Source organism: Petaurus breviceps, unplaced genomic scaffold (assembly GCF_028583685.1).
Source record: "Petaurus breviceps papuanus isolate PSGF00001 unplaced genomic scaffold, PetGlider_PUasm1.0 225, whole genome shotgun sequence".
In the NCBI taxonomy this organism is placed as follows: Eukaryota; Metazoa; Chordata; class Mammalia; order Diprotodontia; family Petauridae; genus Petaurus; species Petaurus breviceps.
Genome location: NW_027185889.1, coordinates 13092801 through 13116586, shown reverse-complemented (window position 1 = coordinate 13116586; position 23786 = coordinate 13092801). Strand labels below are relative to the sequence as shown.

The 23786-nt window shown below is 39.3% G+C and overlaps 2 protein-coding genes across 7 annotated transcripts in view; one reads left to right on the top strand and one right to left on the bottom strand.

Annotated features, from left to right (window-relative positions):
* Positions 1-7849, top strand: part of EEA1 (early endosome antigen 1) — a 136741-nt gene extending 128892 nt beyond the window's left edge. For both annotated transcript variants that reach the window (XM_069095148.1, XM_069095149.1), the window contains 3 exons: positions 245-365; positions 2991-3089; positions 3812-7849. In XM_069095148.1, coding sequence (XP_068951249.1) covers positions 245-365; positions 2991-3089; positions 3812-3934 — 343 coding nt within the window. In that variant the 3' untranslated portion in view covers positions 3935-7849. The remainder of the gene's footprint in view (positions 1-244; positions 366-2990; positions 3090-3811) is intronic.
* A 2478-nt stretch (positions 7850-10327) lies between these two features.
* The window catches only part of PLEKHG7 (pleckstrin homology and RhoGEF domain containing G7), an 86418-nt gene continuing 72959 nt past the window's right edge, over positions 10328-23786 (bottom strand). For all 5 annotated transcript variants that reach the window (XM_069095150.1, XM_069095152.1, XM_069095153.1 and 2 more), the window contains 4 exons: positions 23705-23784; positions 18729-18882; positions 13975-14072; positions 10328-11961 (listed from right to left, as the gene is read on the bottom strand). In XM_069095150.1, coding sequence (XP_068951251.1) covers positions 11857-11961; positions 13975-14072; positions 18729-18882; positions 23705-23784 — 437 coding nt within the window. In that variant the 3' untranslated portion in view covers positions 10328-11856. The remainder of the gene's footprint in view (positions 11962-13974; positions 14073-18728; positions 18883-23704; positions 23785-23786) is intronic.

Genomic DNA, 23786 nt, shown 5'->3' with positions numbered 1-23786 from the left:
TATTTGGGAGAAATGTACTTTATGATTGATTAAAATGAATATGCTGTCATTTTCTAATCCCCCAACAAACAAGGGTTAAATAGATTCACAGCCTCTGCTGGTATTAAATCACCATTAAAACTAAAAATAACTTGGAGTAAATAATGAATGTTTAATTTCAACTCTTTTTTAGTTACTTTAGGAGTCCCTCTTCTGTTTCTTGAGCTCTTTTGTCTTTCATAACTGTCTAATTATATCTTCATAGGTGCCTCAAAAGTGAGGGTGAAATAGAGAAGCTTCAAGCGAAAGTACTAGAATTGCAGAGAAAACTGGACAACACAACTGCAGCAGTGCAGGAATTAGGCAGAGAAAACCAGTCATTACAGGTAAGTCATGTGGGCTGAGTGGGCCATTCCTTCCAATTTCACAGAAAGGAGATTTTTTACACCGACTACTGTTTGAAAATCCATTGAACACATTGAACTTCTGTTCTGTGTTAAATGTAGTGAGGGATTCAGAAAAGACACTTTGAAAAATAAGGGATTTGGACAGATAATGCTGCCTTCCCTCAAGAGCTTATGGTTTAGGTGGGTAGATGACACAGTGATCTGGACATACTAAATCAGTCCCCTCATCCAAAGGAGGAAAAGTGACACGTGATCTACTAGTCCAGACTCAGATTCCCAAGGAATTCTACTGAATCTTTGTGTTTTCAGCCTTACCTGACTGACTCAAGATTCATGCATTTATCAGAAGCACTCTGGCTCTGCTTAAAGGTCATATGACCTCTGACATCTCTGGGCCATCTGGTGGTCAAACCATGTGTCAGAGAGAATCAGGATAGAATAGTGGGGAGAGCGCCAGCCTGAAAGTTAGGGGACACAGCTTCAAGTCCTGCACCTGACATTCTGTCTTTGGGACCCTGAGCAAATCACTTCACCTCACCCTCTAGGCTGCTCTTAAAGAGCCATTGATTTGCAGTGATAACAGCATAACTCCCTAGGATTTCCCAGTCCCAGTGAAAGCTCCAGTTCTGACCAAAGCAAAGTGCCCTCAGCACTGTGGGTGCTGGAGAATTAGATCAGAAAGATGCCTGCAGAAGATTTTTCTGGTCCAGCCTTCTCCTTTGTTAGCAGAACTCGAGACCCAGTGTCCAGGTTTTGTAGCCAGTTTGTGGACCAGCAGGGAGTGGAGCTCAGGCCCCTCTGCCAATCTGGCCCATATCCACTGTACTCTGCTACCTCAGATATCAAGATCCCCTCCGTAAAGATTTAGGATGATGCAAGACAATATCACAAGGCAGTGTCGGATGGAGTGCCAAGTGATAATTCATAGGAGAGAATAAAAGAAAAGATGTGAAGCTACATTCTCTTCTAGAGCAGGTTAGTAAGCCAAGAAACTCTGCGCTGGTGGCAAGGGGAGGGCAGGCAACTAGGCTGAGGCCAGGCCCAGGGTTTAAGTGGGAAAAGATGGCTTAGGGGAGCAATTCTTCTGAGTTTTACGAATTCCTCTGGCCATCTTTTCAGCCTGAGATTAGATAGCTCATATGAATTAGTCAGGGATAGAATTTGGAATTTCTAATTTCCTTCATGCATGTTCAGACAGTTCCTGACCATACATTCCCAATATGTGTAAGTCTGTTGCATATGAAAAGCCACTCCAGGGCAGCCACCCCAGCCATAAACAGGAATTACTCCACTTCATCCCCACATCCTCCTCTCCTGTTCTTGTCTTTTCCCCCTCAACCTACTGCTGCCACTGCTGCAGGGGAACATTCTGTCCCCATGTATTATTTGCCCCAGGACCATTCCAGAGAGGGACATGAGATATGACAAACTGATGGTGATAGAAAAGGGGGGGTTAAACTCTTCCTGTAGTGATCCCCTCTAGCAACATCTGTTCTTCCCAATCTATTTCCTGCCTATATTCCCATTTCCTTACCTATGATGTGATGTCCAGGAATCAATTTGTGAATGACAAAAGTGGATAGAAGGGGCAGATAGTTTGTATTCTAAATGTATATAAATTGCTCTTTTGGAACTTGGAATACATTTTCTCATATAAAACCAATATTTTGTGTAATGATTGAATCTCAAGGGCACCCTATAGAAACCTGTTTAACCCATAAACCACCTGAAGTTTAGTTCTGTACTGATTGTATTATAGAGCTGTGTACTCCAGACTTTGCTATACACATCCAAGATCTGTTAAACCCTGAAATTTTCTTCTTTGACCACAATCTACTTTCCTCCTACCTCTCCTAATTCCCTACTCCTTCTGGACCTTTCCATTGTTATTTTTTTTAAAGCAATCGGGGTTAAGTAACTTGCTCAAGGTTACACAGCCAGGTGTTTCTGGGTGGGTGCTAAGTGTCTGAGCCCGGATTCGATCCCCAGGTCATCCCGACACTGGGGCTGGTGCTCTTACTCGCTGTGCTACCTGGCCACCCCTTTTCATTGTTATTTTAATCTCTGGACTTTCAGCCCTCCATTGTTTCCTACCTGTTGACAATCCTCACTTCATGGTGCTTTCCCTGATTTTCTACTTCTTCCAAAAGCAGCAATAATTACTCCCTTATCTGATCTCATAGTTCTTTATATTCTTCTTTTGGTCTTGATTATGTTCTAATTTTTGTTTATTTTATCTGTGTGTGTGTGTGTGTAAAATTTCTCTCATTAGGTGGTAAGAACCTTAAAGGCAAGGACCATGTCTTATTTATCTTTGTACATTGCCCACCCCCTCGCACATAGTAGAGAAATATTGGAATGAAGAGACGAATGAATGAGTTGATAGTTGTCACTATGCTACTGGACAATTTTAGGAATTATCTGTTGTGTGTGAACATGATTTGTGGTATTTGTTGAGAAAGACACACCCATATGTGCATGCATACCTACACACACACACACATCCAAGTTTTTTTTTTTTACAGTAGATAGGTTTTTAGGCATAATCTATTCTTGAAAATGATTTATAATTTTGCTTATGTTTATGCATGATTTTTTTTTTAGATCAAACATACGCAAGCTTTAAATAGAAAGTGGGCTGAAGATAATGAGGTACAGAACTGCATGGCCTGTGGTAAAGGCTTTTCAGTTACAGTGAGACGGGTATGTAAAGTAATTGTGCATATATAAACTAGTATCAGGAGACCTCCCTTCAGTGATAATAATATTTAGTCACTAAAATAGCCCTGTTTCTGGATAGCACATCTTTTTTTTTTTTTGCTTTTTTGGAGGGCAATGGGATTAAGTGACTTGCCCAAGGTCACACTGCTAGTTTTTGTGTTAAGTGTCTGAGGCCGGATTTGAACTCAGGTCCTCCTGACTCCAGGGCCGGTGCTCTATTCACTGCACCACTTAGCCGCCCCGTGGATAGCATATCTTGACAGAAATTTACTGACAAATTTTAATTGTTGTCCACATATTTGATTTGGTTCCCTGTTACCATTCACATGATCTTGAGTATAGACTAGGATTTTGAAGGTCCAGATTCAGTTATCTATTTCATTGTGTTTCACTGGTCCCCAAATTTCCTGAGCCTGTGCTCCAAGGTAAAAGCTAATATCCCTTTGCCTATCTATATGGAATAATGTTTTATTGCATTGCATTATTTGGAAGAAAGTTTAGGTTGTGATTCTGAATTAAACAGAAATAAAATTGCATGGTATGAGAAAGGAAAAAAACTTCTTTCACATTTTATGAAGATGTAAAAGAAATGATTTCTCTATGTGACTGCACCCATCATACCTAGAAGTGAATGTACCTCCCTTAGTGATGCCTATCTAGTTTTATGTTGGAAGTTTAATTTCTCTTGTTTCTCTCATTCACAGCATCATTGTAGACAGTGTGGAAATATCTTTTGTGCTGAATGTTCAGCCAAAAATGCCTTAACTCCTTCTTCCAAGAAGCCTGTTCGTGTCTGTGATGCGTGTTTCAATGACTTACAAGGATAACTAGTTATCATGGCCATCCAACAAGATTACACTAACATTAGAGTTTTAATAAATGCACTTCCTAGAGTACTTGGACTACTATTTGATTTGGACAGTGGTTGTAATACATGGCAAAATCGGTATATTTTGAAATGTTTATTATAAATATCAAGTAAAACTCTTCTATTTTTGTGAGACTTGGGCTCATCACCTGTTGCTTTCTTTCCACTTACCCTGAAAACAGCTTTCATGCCTAGTTTAGAATTATCTAGTTAAATGTAAATAAATTTTGAACAGAGAATATCAATGTATTTTTTTAAAACATAATTTCATTGCTCACAAACATTTATGTAATTTCACAACTTCTTTTCTACTTTTTCCGAAAGCTAACTTACAGAAATGTACAAGGATTCAATATAGCAAATGTTTGTTTTTGTTGCACGTTAACATCCTCCTGTGTTTGTATGCATTAAACGTCTTCTCTACAAAATCATGCACAGCACCATAAAACTTGCCAATCCTCTTTTACTCTAGTATCATTTACACCATAGCCCAGTTGCACCATTTTGATGTTGTAAAAATGTTGCTTGGGTATTTTAAATACACTGTATGCTAAGAAAACTCTGCCACAAATTCAATCCTGGTTTTTGTTTTATCCTGATTCACTTCTCTTATGTTCATTTCATAGACTTTGGTGAAACAAATTGCTTACTTTGTAATTGTTTGTGAACTTGGGGAAATATTTGAAAGGTTGAGTATTACTTTTGTCTAAAATGTATTTTTGTCTCTTTTTCCTTTGTATTTCTTAGCTCTTCTTCTCCTCTTTACTGCCCTCCCCCTAAATAAGAATCTCACAAAGATCGCTCACTAATTGTTGAAGAGAATATATGATCTTTTCATACCAAAAATTGTGTTTACTATCAATTTAGGCTTCTGAGAATAGCTTTTTCATGTAACTTTTCTCTTTTTATGTTTCCCTTAAGGAATATGAAATTCTCAATTCTTTAATGGTTCGGCTTTTCTAAAAATATTATTTCATATAATCACCCAAAACTATAAGTTAGGTAAATGTCTAATTGACTCATGACTTTGCATCTTAAAACTGGTAATTAATATTGTTAGCCTATTTATTGAAAAAATATGTTACCATTGATTAAGTGGTAAGGAAACATTACATTTTCAGTTATTTCATATTTTCTTCATTTAAATTAGTGGAAAATTTTTAAAGTGATAAAATACCAACAACTTTTGATCCAGAATTTAGTTTTCCACTTGATCTGAGAATTTCTTTTTACTTTGAAAAAAATAATACTTTATGGCTACCTTGAAGAGAGACATTTTTGTCCCAAATAAGTCTATTAGTAAGTCCCAAAATTTGTAACCTGAGCTGAAATAGGAAGCAGCATAGAGTATAATGGAGAAGATGCTCAGTTGCCTTAGATATCAGGATTCTAGCTCAGTTTAGGCAATCTACTGGGTGAGCTCACGCAGGTTATTTAGCCCCTTTGGGCTTCTGTGACCTTACCAATAAAATAAAAGGGAAGAACTAGATGATCTTGCTGATTTTAAGACTGATCCATAGCTAGAGGAAGTCTTTGAACACTTTGGAGACTGAAAATGGACCTTTATTATGTTGTTTAATGAGTTTGGAAATTATGTAATTTCCAATGTAAGTTGAAGTTAGCCTCAGGTTAGCCTCAGTTATTGACATTTTCTAGAAAAGAAAATGAGTGCAGTGAGTGGAGTGTCAGACTTGGAACCATGAAGACCTGAGTTTAGATTTCATCCCTGACACTTAGCAGATATGTGACCCTGGGCAGATCACCCTCCTTTGGCTGCAGTTTCTCATTAAATGAGGGGCTAAGACTCAATGATTTCTAAGGTCCCTTCCAGCTCTAAATCTATGAACTTATATAATATGTAGCAATCAGAAAAAAGGTAAATTATTGATAACTAGGAAGAATTAGAACTAAGCAGTTTTTCTTTTGAGGTTAATATTTTCTAGGATTGTTTTCAAACATCATGCCATAAATGATGTTACATATATCTGAAGTATACACTGTAAAGGAGCATATTTTTGTGTAGCTGTTAATGGAATCACGCATGTAAGTCCTTTTGTCAATAGTAATTAAATATATTGAATAAGCCCCAGAAAAAGAAAACAAACGTAAGCTCTCAGGCGGATATGACAAAGGAAATGAATCGCTTATTGTGAAAGATAGATTGACTAGACAACTATTGACTCTGAAGAGTCAAAATTATAATGGACCTTTTTTATTTTGAAAATTCCCCAGGTAGTTTTACCTTTGATGTCTATAACCAATACACACAGTGACCTTGGTTTATAGTGTTTTAAGGCAAACAGAAGCACACAGTATCACTGTTAGCATAGTTTTTAGAAGAATAAATATCATGAAAATTCCTCAGGATTAGAGTCTTGGTTCCCTTCTTCCCTTGCTATGGGATGCACTGAATGCCTCTTCCCTCTTCACAAGAAAAATTGTATGGAGACTATTAAAGAAATGCTGTTATGTGTTTAATCTGACTGCTTTTCTCATTTCCATCAGTGTCCTAAGATCCTTCATGCTTTCTCCGAGCTAGTGATGCTGACTGTTGTTATCACTGCCACTTAGCTTTCTGTTCTTAATTCATGAACCTAAGATGTTTTTGAAACAAAAGGACATTTTCCCTTTAAAAAAAATGAAAATATGTTCTTAGGCTGCATATTTCAAATGTGGCTGCTAAGCTCCATTCTTGTGTCTGTGAGTTAGAACTGGCAGGTCCAGATCTGTGATTTGGCCCTAATGCAAAAAGCAGGCAGGAGAATTTCAAATCCAGACACAGAAGAGATATTAAAAAATAAAAAAAGGCAGGCCTTGCTGCTCTAGTGTATGCCAGATTGTACCTATAGAACTTTTGTAGAAAGAAGACTAAAAATGCTGCTTGTACAGGATTTGTCTCTTTTGTAAGGAAAAAGGGGTGGGGTGGGAATGAGGGTGGGAAAATAAACGGAAGACCTCAATGCAGGATATGAATAGCATTTTGTTTCAACTACCTCTCAGTGTGGAATTGAGCTAATTTTGAATAGGGCTTCCTCACGGTAGTGTTACATAATACTTACCGAAATTGTTTGTAACCCGTTACCCTAAAAGAGGTGATTCTTGGCAATTCTTTTTAAATTGTACAGTTTTGAGATTTGTAAAGCTAATTCTTTTTCTTTAAACCTGTCATTAAGATGTTTCTTTTTTCCTTGAGTAAAGAGCAGATTATTATCATACACTTTGATAATTATGATCTGTGTGACCACAGAGAATTTTGTATGCACTTTGGTTATCCAACCACAAATAATTATCATCCACAAAATTAAATGTGCCATTAATTTAGCATTCCTAGACACAAGCTTGATGCATTTAATGGTATTCTGTAATGAAAGCGTGCCACACTTTATCCTGTCTTAATTGCCATTTGCCTAGATTTTAATTTTTCATTAGCATTGCAGATGTGAATATTATGCATAGATCTATGGAATTTATGTAAACATGTATAAAATAGAATTGGAAATAACTAAGTTCTTGCTGTGTACAGACTGGTAACACGATGGAGTTATGTGTACATGACATGTACTTCTGGAAACTGGATCATACTCATATGTAGATGGGTTTGCATGAATTTTTTATCTGATTTTTTTGTTTCTTAATTGTGTTGTATTTACTACTTGTGATCATGTGCTCGTGCCTTATATTGTGGAAGAGTTTAGTTCGGTGTGCACTGTATTACCTGAACTCAGGATTGGATGGCAATTGATTCTAATTGTACCCCGGTCACCCCATATGGTGGTACCTTATTCTGTATAAAGAGCGTTGGAAGGAGGCTTGTTGCATTTGTTTTTTAGTCTGTTAAAAGAATATTAATAAAAAAAAACCCCTCTTTCTAGCAGTTGTGTTCTATAACAACACATGATCTTTTCCCATCTTGACAAAATGAGACAGTAGTGAATTTGTTTGGAATTTATTTTCCAATAGAATGGGAAAACAGTACATTAGGAGGTCAGCATTGGGGTTTTTGTTTTTGTTTTAACTCTAGAAGTTAAATGCATGCTTTTAAGAGGCAAGATAAATTTTCCTTCATTGTATAGTTCATCTGTCCCATTCTGCTTTGTGTTTTTTGCTTTCCCCCATGGATCATTGTGTAAAATGCCAAGAAATCAGTGAAAAACCTTCACATCATGCTGTGTTTACTGCCTATTTGCCCACCTTTATTTGAAAACTGAGTTGCTTCTCACTGTGTCCAGCATGTTTTGAGATACTTTTCCACAAATGGGAGATCATATGACTGCTTCCCACATGATTTTCCCGATTTTTGGCCCCAGTATTCCTTAAACTAAGTTAGAATTACCATTTGGGGGTTTACAAAAGCCTTTGTGTATGACTTGTTCCTGAAAAGTTAAACATTTTTTTTAAACATTTATTTTCCCCCTTTTGGATGGAATTAAACCGGAAAAACCAACCCTTCATGTGTTACATAACTATATGATTCATAGAATCATAGGGTTGAAGAGACCTTAAGTGATCATCTAGTATATTGCCCTCCCTCTGGGTAGGCCTGTACCTTAATGATACATTTTACATGTTTTGTCAACGATAAGAACATTTACACTTTTCCTTAATCTCCAATGAAGAATTCAAAACTTTCTTTGGCAATGAGTCCAAACTCTACAACCTGGAACTTATTCCACATTCTCTGCCTGCCAATGAATACAGAAGAGCCTCCCATTACCATCCACACAACATCCCTATAGATTTGAATGTTCTGAATAAATTTAGCACCTTTTTTCTTTTAATTGTTTCTATTCTTTAGATTTTTCTATTTTCAGTTGATGGGTCCAGATGCTGAAAACTGTAAAGCCCTGACACCTTTGAAATGCAATATTTACGTGTTGTTTTCCCATTTCACTTGCTTCATCTGGTTGTTGTAAGGCACAAATGAGATAAATGAGATAATGGGATGAGATGTATGTAGATGTGCATATATATGCACATATATAGACATACATAAACATCCTGATATTTTACAAACAAAAGCATCATATGCATATCAATGACTAGTGTTAAATCCCTGCATCACCTTGTTTTCCTTTATCTAGGATTCTGTGTTGAACATTTATTTGAGAGACACCATGGTATAGTGCAATGGTTCTCTTAACTTTTGGGAATTAGGTCTCCACACTCCTAAAAATTATTGAGGACTCCAAAGAGCTTTATTTGCTGCATTAGAAATTAAAATGTCTTATTATTATGAAAAGTTTTGACTTGGCCCCCTGACCCTGTAGAAGAGTCTCACGGATCCCTAGAGGTTCCAGACCCACCAGTATAATGGAAAGAGGTCTAGACTTGAAGTCAGGAGAGACCCAAATCCCATTTCTAACAGTCTATTGATTAGTTATTTAATTTCTCTGAACCTCAGTTTCCTCATCTGTAAAAAAAACCATAATATCTTTAGTACCTTACAGTGCTGTTGTGAGAATCAAATGAGATAATGCATTTATGTAAGCATCAATTATAAAGTTAGCATCCACTAATAACCCGCAAATCAGTCACATGGGTACACAGAAAGACCTGTACACCATTTTATATGTGTGAAGTTTTTTGTTTCAGTTTTTTACTCAAGTGAATTGCTTCATATAGACCACAGTAAGCTTAACTATCTCTGTCCAGGTCTCCAACTCTTCACCTGCCATCTAAATTTTTCAACTACCTTCATGTCACCACCAAACTTACTGTGACAGTGCCATGTCTTGAATTAAGACACCTGTGGAATTGCATTTGATGTCTTCTGGGAGGCTTGTGTATATTTAACTTTTTGTTTTGTTTTTGTTTTCTGGTGAGGCAATCAGGGTTAAGTGACTTGCCCAGGGTCACACAGCTAGTAAGTGTCAAGTGTCTAAGGCTGGATTTGAACTTAGGTCCTCTGGACTCCAGGGCCTGTGCTCTATCTGCTGGGCCTCCTAGCCACCCCTATCTTTAACTTTCCAATGTCTTTGTGTCTTTATTTTATATCAGTATATTTCAAACTCTCTTAAGACAGTCTGCATTTAGAGGGATTTTTCTCACTTGTAGTTCCCTATATTACTGTGCCCCCTCCCCAAGGGAGCTGGGTGGCACAGTGAACAGAATCCTTGACCTGGAGTCAGAAAGATCTAACCTGGCTGTGTGACCCTGGGTGGGTCCCTTAACCTCTGCCTCAGTTTCTCACTTTGCAAAGCGTAAAGCACTCCATAAGTGCTAGGGACTATTATTATGTTAATCATTTTAGTTAATTATTAATAACTGTTACAGCTATTTGCAAGTACATTTCTTGATTTTGGTCTAATTGAATTTTTATGGCCTATAAAATAAATGGAAAAAGTAACTGATGAACAGTTAGAAACTTTTATTTTTATATTAAAAGTGAAATGGGGTCATTGTCAAATAAAAGGAATATACTGGAATGACCTTCAAAAGTGATCAAAAGAGTTTGATGACATGGGGGAAAACACAAATAAGTTGTGCTTGAAAAACAATATTCTTTCAAGAAAAGTAATTTCAGTTTTCTGATTTATTCATTGGGGTCATAGAAGGGGCTTTGGAGGTCACCTAGTACCATCTCATTTTACAGGTGAAAAAACTGAGGTCTAGAAACTTGTGATTCACCCAACGTCACACACAGTAAGTGACAGAACCCAGGTCCTCTGCCTCCCAAGCCCGTGGATCTTTTTCACTGGACCCTAATTGTGGGTACATTTTTTTAAACCTAAAGTACACAAAATGAATAAATGTAAGCAACTTTTGAAAAATGAGGATTATATATCCATATAATTCTGGGTAAGAAAGTGTGGGCCCTCCTGTTTAGCTTTTCATAGCCAAGGCACTAAGTTTAAAATAAAAATGACCAAAAAAAGTTTGGGGGTATTGCATGGAGAGGCCATGAATAGTGTTGCTTTGTCAGTCATCCATTGTGCTAGAAGAAGGATGGAAAAAGTCAGGGGCTCCTTAAACTTTTTCCATTCATGACTCAGTTTTTAAAAACACTGTTCAAAATAACAGATGAGGAAACTGAGGCTCACAGATTTTAAGTGACAAGTCAATAAACTACTGTTAGAAATAGGGTTTGAACCTGAGTCTCTCCTAACTCCTGGCCTTTTCCCACTATCCAGCAGTTCTCAAAGTGTGATCTGGGGACCCCTGGGGTTCTTTGCCTTTGTGTGTGTGTCATGGATTGCTTTGACAGTCTGGTTAAGGCTATGGGCCCCTTGTCAGAATTCATATAGTACATAGGATTACCAAGGGAACCAATTATATTGAAATAGTTGTCAATATATATATTTTTTAAAGATTCATGGACCTAAAATTAAGATTCCCTGGTTTAGAGACAGAAGAGCTTCTACCATTATTCCCTTGTGTTCAATTTTTAATCTTACCTGGACATCTCCTGAGGCTATTGGAAATATTACTTGATATTCTGAAAGTCAGAATGCTTCTCACTAGGAGCCCCCAGAATGTTTCCATTTCATGACCTCTACTCTGGTGATTTTCTTGAGCCAAATCTTCATATTCCAGAGTACTACTATATCCTCACAGTTGATCATTGGGGCCATAATAACTTCATAAAAATGATCATTGAAACCTAAATACATAAGAAGTTAGAAGAAGCATGCTGTAGTGGACAGAAAGCTGTCCTTGAAGCCAGGAAACCCTGGGAGGGGGACACATACCAGCTGCTAGACTGACCATGGTGGGCACTTAGATCTCCAGAGCCCTAGGTAGCTCCTTAAGACTTAACAAAGTTATTGAGAAAGTGTTGAGCTGGGGGAGGGGGTGTCCTCATTCTATACCAATGAAATCACCGGAGCAGCCCCTATCACTAGCCACAAAGTTATAGTAAATGCAACCATTGCGTTCTGGCACCTAGATCTCAGAGGATTCTGCAGGCGAAGTGAAGGAGGATTTCTTTGTCTCACATCTCTTCATGAAGCAAGAGGTTGCCACTCTTATTTGTACCATCCATGTTTTCTGTACAAATGAAAAAAAAAGCTTCATTAGAGGAGGGTTCTGGGAAGATGGCGGAATGAATCTGCCTAGCTCTCCCAAATTCCCCCACAATAGTGCCTCAAAGGAAATTTTAGAGCAGCAGAAGTAATTAAGTCGGGGTAAAGCAGATGTCCAGCCTAAGACAACTTTAGAGGCCCCCCATGGTGGTGGGCTGTTCAGGTGTAGATGCCCCCAGCCAGATACAGCTGAATCAACAAGCAAGGAGCCCTGGGGGCAGCTGTGTGGACTTTCTACACCCCTCTGCCCCCAAGGTGTGGGGCTCAGAGAATTGGTGAGGGGAAGACTGAGGTGGGGGGAAGGCCTCCACCAGCCCAGCCAACCGGACTTGGTCCTGGGGCTGCGGCGAGGAGGAGGAGGAGGTGAGTGTGGTCAGAGAATGGAGTCCCAGATTTAGGTTCCAAGCCAGATGGGTAAACTGAGACTTATAGCCAATGGAGCGACTGAAGGAAGTAAGAGCATTTGAGGTGACAGCGGTGCTGAGGGCCCTAGTCTGGGCATGGGGCCAGAGAAGAGTACCTGGGTTCACTTTATAGACCAAGGCGTGAGAGGGGAAGGGCAGTGACCCCACCTGGCCTTGGATTCTAGAACTTCGGAAGCACCAAGAGGTCAGAGACCCCCAGAGAGAGCAGAACCAAGAGAATGTTACATATAGTAGCAGCAATATTGTTCAAAGAACAACTGTGAATGACTAAGTTATTCTGAGTATTACAAATATTCAAATCAACTACAGAGCACCCATGAAGGAAGATGCTATCCACCTCCAGAGAAAGAACTGACAAACAGAAGTATGCATAGTATGGTTTTACATACATAAATACATACATACATACATGTGTGTGAGAAATGGTGGTCTTCTCTAGTGAGGAATGGGGAGGGAGGGAGGAAGGGAGGGAAGAGGGAGATAGTTAGGAACTTAAAATCTAACAAAAAATTAATTTTTTTTAAAGTAAGAAAAACTTTTAAAATAGGGTCAAACTAGCAGTCTCACATTTTTATTTGAATCCATATTTTCCTGTGTATCTATTTATGCTTTAAAACCAATATACACTAAACATAGTAGCACTTTTTTTTTTTTTGGTCCAGACCTACAGTTGCATTCATGTAGGGGATACCAGGTATATACCATTGAAGGACAGCTACTCTCACTGAAACAGAGTTGCCTGGATGGGTGGGAGGGGAGTTAAGTGACTTATCCAAGGTACCACACTCTCTTTGGGTCAAAGGTGGGGCTTGAACCTAGTTCTTGACAGAAAGGCTAGCTATGCATCCAATATGTTATGCTATCTCTCCCTTAGTCCATTTCATGTTTTCTTAATGTGAGGCATTGTGATAACACAGAAGCCCTTTGTAAATATAAATTCATGCAAAGTAGGTAAATTTGAAAATGCTACAATGCAGATCACATGGAAAAAGCAATAATAAAATATTTTTTTAAGTACTAGGAAAATGAATGGTATGGAAAGAGAAATCCTGATATGAATTAGGACTCAGCAGTCATCTCAAGAAATTGATTTTTTGATGAATGATGGACTCTTTTTTTCTGTTGTAGGAGTTCTTATGCAGCCAAGTATCTAAACCTGTATTTCCCCAACTGGAAACCCAGCCAGCTCTTTGAAGGTAGGTCAGCTACTGGGGTCATGGAATTTTGCTAAGTGGTGAGCAGTGTCTTCATCATTGCATGGAAGATAGCAACAGGAGGCTGTAGTAGGGTGTCTTGAATTTTATAAGAGTGGGAAACTGACTGGAGAGTGAGTAGAGCACTATGGTCCATCTGTATGACACAGAATCTGAATCCACCAAAAAAGGGTGACCTCCTTTCTGTCCCCTTGCCAAAATTATGTTCTTCATAATTTTTAAAATAAAGATATTTTGGGTAGATTATTTCCTCATGTAAAATCTGAAAATCAGAAGTAAATACCTGAGTGAATAATTAAATTATTAAGTTTATTAGTAATAATTAAGTGAAGCACTTACTTTGGCTGTTTCCGTTTGTGCTTGCAACAAGAAGGCTGCTATACATTGTTGATAACGGTTTTCGTGTTGTAGAAGGAAAGCATTTCTTAGCCCAAAGACTAGAAAGAGATATTTACAGTGACAGGTTTAGCTCATTATTCAGTAATAATATCTGAGTAGTTTCCTGATGGCTCCTTTGGTCATTTGTTTGGGGGATACTGGGGACAGTGGAAGGTTTACAAGATGGTGCCGATAAAGTCACCTTAGAACTGTGAATGGTGTCTGAGACTTGAAGAAATGTCATTCATAGCGTCACAGACTTAGAGTTGGAAAGACTCTCTGGTCCAGGGGTGGGGAAGCTGTGGCCCTCTAGGTCATCAAGCATGGCCCTTTGACTGACCATGTGGTCTTGAGGCTGCAGGTTCCATGCCTCTTGTCCAACCTCCTCATTTTGAAGCTGAGTCTGAGATTCAGAAAGATTAACTATCTTGACTAAGGTCAAACAGGTAGGAAGAAGCAGAGCCAGAGTCCAAATGGTCATCTCCTGACTCCAAAATTGGTGTTTCTTCCATTATGCCATATTACTTCCCAATTATCCATGCAAGTGACAGGAAATGGCCCACTCTTCATGGAACAAGCTAGATATTTTAAGGCTAAGGTTCCATGATAAAAATAATGTTATATCAGGAAACACTCAATGGAGGGACAGAGGTGATTCTCCCTTCCCATTGCAGTCCCTTGCTTTCTTAAGAAAAAAATAGGTATCAAAATAAAGCATGAAGATCTGGCTCACACCACTGCCTTGTGAACCTCACATACACACAAAATAAGTCAGATATGAGGAGGCAAAACAGGGTTAGCAGAGCCTGTGTGTTATAGACCATTTTATTCCCCAGCTGGTGTGTCAAAGACCATGCAGGATTCTATTCTGGGAGCAGAGTCCTTTTACATAGCAGGAATGCTTTAAAATGCCTCTTTTGAATTATTGCTATGGGGAAAAATATATAAATCTCTCAGCCCATCCATTCTTTGTAGTCCATTTATTTTTAGAACCTAAGGGAGCAGGCCCAGTCCTTGGATTCTCAAGAAGTGTGAGTGTGGTCACAGGTTGCTGACAGGAGACTGGTGGTTTTCTTAGTTGATCATTAATCCAGGGCTGCTCCCCTGTCTTTACTTTTACTGACTAAATGCAATAAATTTAGTGATTATGGGACTGACTGAGTGGGAATATCGATTTCCATTATAAAATGTAATTGTCTGTCTCATCTCTGATTTGAGATGGTAGATTTTAAATGGTAGATTTTAAACAACATGGTGACATGATGCTTTCCCGGAGAGCAAAGGGAATTTACAAAACGGCCTTTCTGTTTGGAGTAGAGAAGCACATATACCTAAGGGTCCGTTTTTATTATTGTGTCCTGTCTGATCAGCTGGAATCTCGGGAGGGGAGAGAAGACAAAGGAGAAAGAAGTGGCATTCCTCAAATAAAAAACCACCCAAAGGGTGGACATATGGCAAAAGGAGGAGTTCCTGCATATAAATAAGGTACAAAGGGGAGTATGTATACAGTTATCCCAATGTGACCAATTACTACCGATTTCCATTAAAAGTCATTTTTTAATTGAATCATCTTTGTTCTTGTGATCGTCTGGTTGAACTCTTCTTCTCATGGTTTCCAACACGTCTTCTAGAATCTTATTTTTACATGGATCAAAAATTTTAACTAGGCTAATATTAAGTAAATTACTGACTAGGGTGTGTGGTTCCTCGTCTTATATACAATGCCCTCCAATTTAATTAATCACATTTATTGTGACTACCATGAGCAAGAGAAATATGGTGTATTGGATAGACTAGTCTTGGAGTCTGAAATGTGATCTAGTTCTATGCTCAAGACCCAGTTCTGACATATCTTAACTATGTTACTCTAGGTGATTCTCTTAAACTATCACTGTCTTGATTGATTGTCCAATAGTATGCTGTTGGCAGCAGGAAGTGCTTTTTTGTCTTTCTTGATGCTCCCTGTGTTTAGCATTGTGCCCAGCACATAGTAAATATTTAATAAATATTTGTTGACTGACTGTGAGGCCCTGGGTTGGTTTGTTTTATTTTGGGATGTTGGTTTATACCTACTTTGTGCCCTATTGTTTTCTGGGTTTCCCAGCAGTTTTTGTCAAATAGTGAGTTCTTATCCCAGAGACTTTGGTGTTTTCTTATTCCAGGTCTTTGGGTTTATCAAATACTAGGTTGCTATGGTCATTGACTACCGTGTCTTGTGTACCTGATCCATTCCACCGATGTACCACTCTATTTCTTAGCCTGTACAAGATAGTTTTGATGATTGCTGCTTTCTAATATAGTTTCAGATCTGGTACAGCCAGGCTACCTTCCTTTGTATTTTTTTTTAATTTTTTAAATTAATTCCTTTGATATTCTTGACTTTTTGCACTTCCAGATGAATTGTTTAAATTATTTTTTCTAGCTCTATTAAATAATTTTTGGTAGTTTGATTGGTATGGCTGGTTTGTTTTATTTTGGACCAGACCTATGATTTCATTGATATAGGAATTTATTAGTAAAGAAATCATCTACCACTATATAGTAGCATCTGCTCTGTGCCTGAGAGACTCAGAGACTAGCCGGGAGTGGTGGGGTGGGGGGCACTGACAGTTACCAGAATCACACATCTATTTTGTGTAAGAGGCAGGACTTGGACCCAGATCTCTTGGAGGTATTTCCTGAATATCTCCTATACAGTTCTTTCTCTTGATGGGTACTGGGGTTACAGACCAAAAAACAATCTGAGGGACATTCTCCTGGGGAAGGGGAATGGTTCAACTTCACAGATTGGTCTTCATTTGTTTTTGGAGTCAGTCAGGGTAAAGTGACTTTGTGACCCAGGGTCACAAAGCTAGTAATCTGTCTCAGGTCAAATTTGAACTCAGATCCTTCTGATTCCAGGGTCCACCTGTGCTCCATCCACTGTGCTACCTAGTTACCCAGTCTTAATTTTTTTTTAAGTCTCCTATTTAATCTACAATCCTAGGGATGGGGAACCTATGACTCTCTACAAAACTGGGGTTTATTCTTTTAAGTATGGATGTAAGTCTGGCCACACTTGAGGACCTGGAGGGCCACATATGGTCTGGAGGCTGCAGTTCCCCACCCCTGATATAGACCATCTTGCTATGGATGTTAGTTTAAATAAGAAATTCCCAAATCCTTAGAGGAAAGTCCTGTAACATTCTGGAACTTTTTGTGTGCTAGGGAGGTCCAAGTATATCAGCTCATACAGTGAGTAGCTATCTCCCTACTTCCTCCCTGTCTAACCCTTCTCATAAATAGGGAAAATGCTCTAGAACCATCCCCTCTGGTTCATCTAGGTTATTTAGCCAGATTGGGCCTGATCTCAATCATTAAGAATCTGTGGTTTGTTCAGTGTGGACACCCCGACCATTGATGTAGATTATGGAAACTTTCTTACCAGATGGGTGGTCTTGATGCATTTATGGAGTCAAAATTTTTACCACCGGGTGGCCAACTCTGGTGTTAAATCTCACTGGACATAGCTAGATTAATAGAAATACCATGGGTAGAATGCTGTAGAGAGTAAGATAGAGGGCATAGTCGGGCCCAGACTTACTAGACTTGGTAAGTTCAGATATAGAAGATCATATTCTAAAAATAAGTGACTTGTCTAGGGTCACGCAGTCAGAAGACAGTACTGAACCCAAGGCTTCTTGATCTCTATGTCACCTTTCCATCCACAGCACCATGCTACTTTTTTCACGCTTAGCCCCATATGACAAATGACAAAAATGAGCCTCAGAGAAGATAAATAGTTGAACCGGGCAATAATGTGGCATAGTAACTATGGTGCCCAGTGTCAAGTCTGGAACACCGGGCAATAATGTGGCATAGTAACTATGGTGCCCAGTGTCAAGTCTGGAACAGCCAGGTTCAGATTCTCATCTTTGATACTTACTAGCTTTCTAACACAGGCCAAGTCAATTAATTAATCTGTCCAAGTCTCAGTTTCTTTATCTCTAAATAGATGGTCTCTAGGGGAAGCTAAGTGGTGCCATAATGCACAGAGTGCTAAGCCTTGAGTCAGGAAGACTTATCTTTGGGAGTTCAAATCTGGCCTTAGACACTTATTAGCTGTGTGACCCTGGGCAACTCACTTAATCCTGTTTGCCTCAGTCTCTTCATCTGTCAAATGAGCTGGAGAAGAAAATGGCAAACCACTCCAGTATCTTTGTCAAGAAAATCCCAAATGGTGTAAATGGAGTTGGACATGACTGAAATATAAAAGATGGTCTGTGATGTCCCTTTCAGCTCTAAATTAATGATCCTCTGGTCTTAAAGCAATAGATTCCAGATTCAATATCAGGTTACATGACTCCCAATCCACTGCTCTTTCCCATTCACCATACCTGCATATGGCATTCCAGAACTTCCCCTATTTTATTTCCCCAGAATAATATATATATTATTATATATATTATATGTATAATATATATTATATATATATATATATATATATAAACTATAGGGTTTCTAAGATATATCAATCACATTAACATTAAAAGAAAAAGTTAGCCAGGCCCAATTCTTTCTATAGAGAAGTATAATTCAATTATATTCAGTAACATGATGATTCATATTATGGAAGATGTCAGACTTGGGTGCTGTCAATATGCTGTTAACAAGTGGGGCAATGGGAACCTCTGATGACAAACAGAAGCAGTGCCACAAATGCAGGAGAAGTCTACCTGATACATGAAATGGGTCAATATTTTTAACCACCAGCCGGTCCAAAGGAATGGGTTGATCAAGGACTGTACAAGAACCACCTTCTTTAATCATCGCCTGCAGCTCAGGGGTAAGGGAAGGACACATTAAACCTGTGTCTGAACCCCCAAGTTTCTGAAATGAAAGAAGAAATTATTCAATAAATTGAAAATAATGCTGCAACGGTGACCTAATCTGTGATTATATAATTATTACTTATAGCTCATAATCTTTATGTTATAAACAGCCTCTTTGAGGTGACAACTTAAAATATTATCTATGGTGCCTCCCAGATCCTGAGAATAAATCATTTCCCAAGAATTCAAGTCCCCACTAAACTCTCACCTTCTACAAAGAGCTTTTGCCCTGAGAGTATCTCCAATGAAGCCGGCCAACATCTTGTTTGTACCTAGTTGTTTACATGTCGCCTCCCCCATTAGACTGAGAGCTCCTTGAAGGCAGGGCTGTTTTTGTGACCGTGTTTTATTTTTCTTTTGGTTTGCTATCTGACTTTTTTTCGTGCCCTTAGCATCTATCAGAGTACAAGGAACATGGGCATTTAGCAGGGCTTGAAAAAGTGTTGCATCATTCGTTCACTTTTGCAAGCCGTTCGCTGGATGTTCATCACCATTACACTTAAGAGGAGGTGTCCCTTCCCAATATTTGGTTCCCTTTTGGAGCAAGATGGAAGGATGAAGAGGGAAGGAATGATTCTGACCATACTGCATTTGGGATCCAATCATGCAGGATTCTACAAATGGCACAGACTCCAGATAAACTCGGGACCCTAGAGTCGGCAAATTGTTGCAATCATTTTTAGAATAAGATGAGGCAATTTAAAAGAGATAAAAATGATCCTAATTTTCATAATGGAAATGAAATGCAAAACAGCACAAGAGAACAGCAATGATTTGCCTAGGAAATAATGGTACGGCTTATGGATGCTTCCATGACATGAAAATTTTGGCCATAATGCTCCTTTCAAGGTCCAGTTTCGGCCGTCATTGGCATTTCGGTTTTGGCCATCATTGGCATGTCATAGACTGGCATGTAAAGTCCTTTACAATTTGGCTCCAATCTACTTGTTAAAGCTTACTTATTAAAGTTCTCTCTCTTACACACTCAAACTTTCAGATAAGTGGGTCTGCTTGTTGTCCCCCCTCCCATATAGGAAACTGTATCTCTGTGTCTTTGTGTAGAGATAACTGGTTAATTGGTTCCAGACTGTTCCCTATGCCTGGAGGGGTCTTCTCACTCCCACCTCCTCACCTCTGCGGTCTCACCTCCACCTCTTGGAACTCCAGCTCCATTCAGTGCTTAACTCATGTTCTACCATCTGCCAAAGCCCCTTCTAATCTCTGAAAGAATTAGCCCTCTCCCTCTGCCAAATTACTTTGAGGTTCCTTTGTATAAATTATGTACTTTACTGTACTATTGCCTCCCCCTCCATACACACAGAATGTAAGCTCCTTGAAAGCAGGAAGCTGGTTCATTTTTGTCACAGTATTTCCAGGGCCCAGAACAATGGCAGATACATGGGAGAAATCAATTAATGAAAGTGGGGAGGGTAGGCAGATAGTTGAGATCTTCTTGCCTAAAGACATAGTTTCCTTTCCTTGAGGTCACCCCACTTTTTCCTTCCAAAAGGACATTTTATTTAAGAGATCATGAGCTTCTCCACTCTTCTCCTCTCTCACCTCTCAGCTTAAGCTATGGGGATGTTTTATTAAACGGGAAGATAGAAATCAGACAGGAAATTCTTGGTGTACCCTGAAACTAGAGTCAGAAAACAAGGTCAAGCTGTGTAAATACTTCACTCCCTGAGGGACCTTGCGGTTTCCTCAACTGATTGCCTCCTATTAAATGTTCTGTCCATCCCTGTAGGCCTGTCTTTCTTTTTTTTAGGCAGCAGTCTTACAGCTGGACAAATAAAACTACAGACTTTCAGATTTCCAATCCCTTTGAGGTGGCAATAGACTTGGGACTGCTTCTGTGATTTCATTGACTTGGTGGGGGGAGGTAGCAGGGGACAGGAATGAGCATTGAGCACCTGCTGTGTGCCAAACATGGTGTTTAGCTCTTTATAAATATTATTTCATTTGATCTTTGCACAACCCTATTATCCCCATTTTATAGTTGAGGAAATTGAGGCAGACAGCCATTAAGTGATTTGCCAAGGTCACACAGCCAGTATGTGTAAGACTTTGAACTTGTACCCAGATCTTTCTAGCCTTCAGGCCATTATCCCCATGCTACCTTTTTTGAGGTGATGACTGAAGAAAAACATTGCCATGTTTTCCAGGCTATAGTTCTTTGGAAAACTAACAAATTTGGTTGATATCTGTGAGTTTCTTTTTTGGTATCAAAACCATATTTGATTACAGGACACTCTTCCTTGTACTATTGGTAGTGATTAAAAGTCTATAGCATTTAGGAGAGTTAGATCAGAGCCCTTTTCATGTCACAGAATAATAGAATTTTAGAAGTGGAAAGGAACTCAGATATCATATAGCTGGGCCCTCTCACTTTACAGTTAAAACTGAGTCCTGGGGCGGCTAGGTGGCACAGTAAATAGAGCACCAGCCCTGGAGTCAGGAGGACCTGAGTTCAAATCTGGCCTCAGACACTTGACACAGTTACTAGCCGTGTGACTTTGGGCAAGTCACTTAACCACAATTGCCCTCCAAAAAGCAAAAATAAAAAAAAAGAAATAAAACTGAGTCCCACAGATAGAGAATGAACTTGACATGGTCACCGCTAACTAGTTTAATGGTTTTTCCATGACACCAGTCAGCCTTTAACACCTGAAATGATTTAACAAGAAGGTTCTTTATATTAAAATGATAATTGAATGGAATATCAGAGTTTCCAGAGATAAGATTACAAATGGGGAGATGTATGCTGGGTGCAGACAGCTCGTAGTGTGTTTGGATTTTTGAATGACGTATGCAGAAGATGGAAGCAAGGGACAATAATGGAGGAGGAATACAGAAAAATGATGTGGCCCTAGAACAATAGTGTTAGCAGCTCTAGTGGGTGAAAGGCAGTCAATACAAGGATAAGCAAAAATGTTTTGGTGTGTTTTGTAATTCTTTTGTGGTCCAGGTGAAGATCAAAGGACAGACTGGATCAGTGGTTGGGGTTGTTGTGATAATGGTAATAGACTCAACCCCACCAGCTGAAGTATATATTCAATAAACTCTTGCTAGCTTTGCCTCAGTTTCCTCCCCTGTAAAATGAGCTGGAGAAGGAAATGGCAAACCACTCCAGGATCTCTGCCAAGAAAACCCCAAATGGGGCCATGGAGAGTCAGACAGAACTGAACAATGTCAACCACAAGAAGTGAGTTTTAGGTGCGTGTGGCCGTCTCTTCTCCTTGAAGTCCTGGGGCTTGAAAGCCAAGTACAGGAGATCTTTGTGATCCAAAGGTAATTGCCGCCCAATTAAAGAGTCTTGAGCAATTTGATTCAATCCATTCCATTCCACCAATATTTATTAAGCAGCTACTACATATAAGCCACTGTTGCTGGATACTTCAGAACATGGAGACAAAACCTCTACCCAGCCCCTGCTCTTAATTGTCTTACATTCTACTAGAAAGGTCAAGAAACAGACAAATAAAAACAAGGGCCCAAAACTGGAGTGGGTGTGAGACCACCCTAGTCACTGTACATTGGTCCTGCCTTGGTTTACAAAGTCTGACTCCCTAGCCCTGCCAACCAATGCTGACTGAGAACATGGCTAAAAAGCTGTGATTGTGCATCAGCCTTGACACAAAATTTCCTTTGCCTGCTGGCTCTCAACAGAATTACCTTTTCTGTAAAAGGTACCTCTTTTGAGGCAGCTGATGACAGTGCATTGAGTGGTGGGGCTGGAGTCAGGTATAACTGAGTTCAAACCTTTCCTAAGGCACTTACCAGCTGTGTGGCCCTGGGAAAGTCACTTAAACTCTGGCTGCCTCAGTTTCCTCACCTGTAAAATGGGGGTGATAATAACAGCAGCTGTCCTTCCAGAGTTGTAAGGATTAAAGGAGGTAATTGTAAAAAGCACTTAGCATAGTTCCTGGCACATAGTAGGCACTTTATACATGCTTATTCCCTCCCTGGCACTTCTGTAGAGCCCTCAGGAAAGCAAGGCTCTGCCCCTGGATAGAATTTAGAAAGCAGTCTTTTGTCAACAGGTATCCAGTTTCCACACTTGAAGACCTGAGTTCAAATGCCACCTTTGCCCTTTATTAGCTATGTTTCCTTGGGCCTCTCTTAGGCCACTCAGCCTTGATAAGCCTCAGTCAACGCCTTGGGATTAATCTCCTAAAGCTAATGATGAGTTGCTATCTGTGCTGATGGAAGAAGCAATTAGTTAAAATAAGCTGCTAGATGGTGGCCCTAGGTGGGATCTCACCCTGTTCCACCTGCTCTACCTCTCCATTGCTTCTTTGCACCCCAGGGTGCTCTTATTTTTTTTTGAGGTAACCAGGATTAAGTGACTTGCCCAGAATCACACAGCTAGTAAGTGCTAAATGTCTGAGGCTGGATTTGAGTTCAGGTCCTTCTCACTCCAGGGCCAGTGGTGCATCCATGGCACCACCTATCTGTCCTGCCCCCATCCTGGATACTCTTAATGGGATTTATCCTGGGTGTTCCTATTTGGTAAATACCATCATGTTCTACAAATTAATTATGATGGTTTGGAAATCCTGGTTAAACTGGATATCTATTTTGTTGATTTCTAGCTACAGAACTGAAAGCTGCATTTAAATCCTAAGCCTCAGTTTCCTTGTCTATAATATGAGGGAAGTTAGACTCAATGGTGTCAAAGGCCCCTTCCAGCTCCAACTCTAAGATCCTGGAAAGACTTATGTTTACTGTGTCTCTGTGTAAAAACCACCACCGCCACAATAGCTACTTATTTAAAAGAAAAAAAAAAGAGGTCAGCAAAGTGAGAAATAGCTTATTACCTTTTTGGTGTGTTTGGTTTTTGTAATTAATAGGAAGTCATCAAACAGAAACAGGTAGACATCTAGGAATCTGGTACTTTCT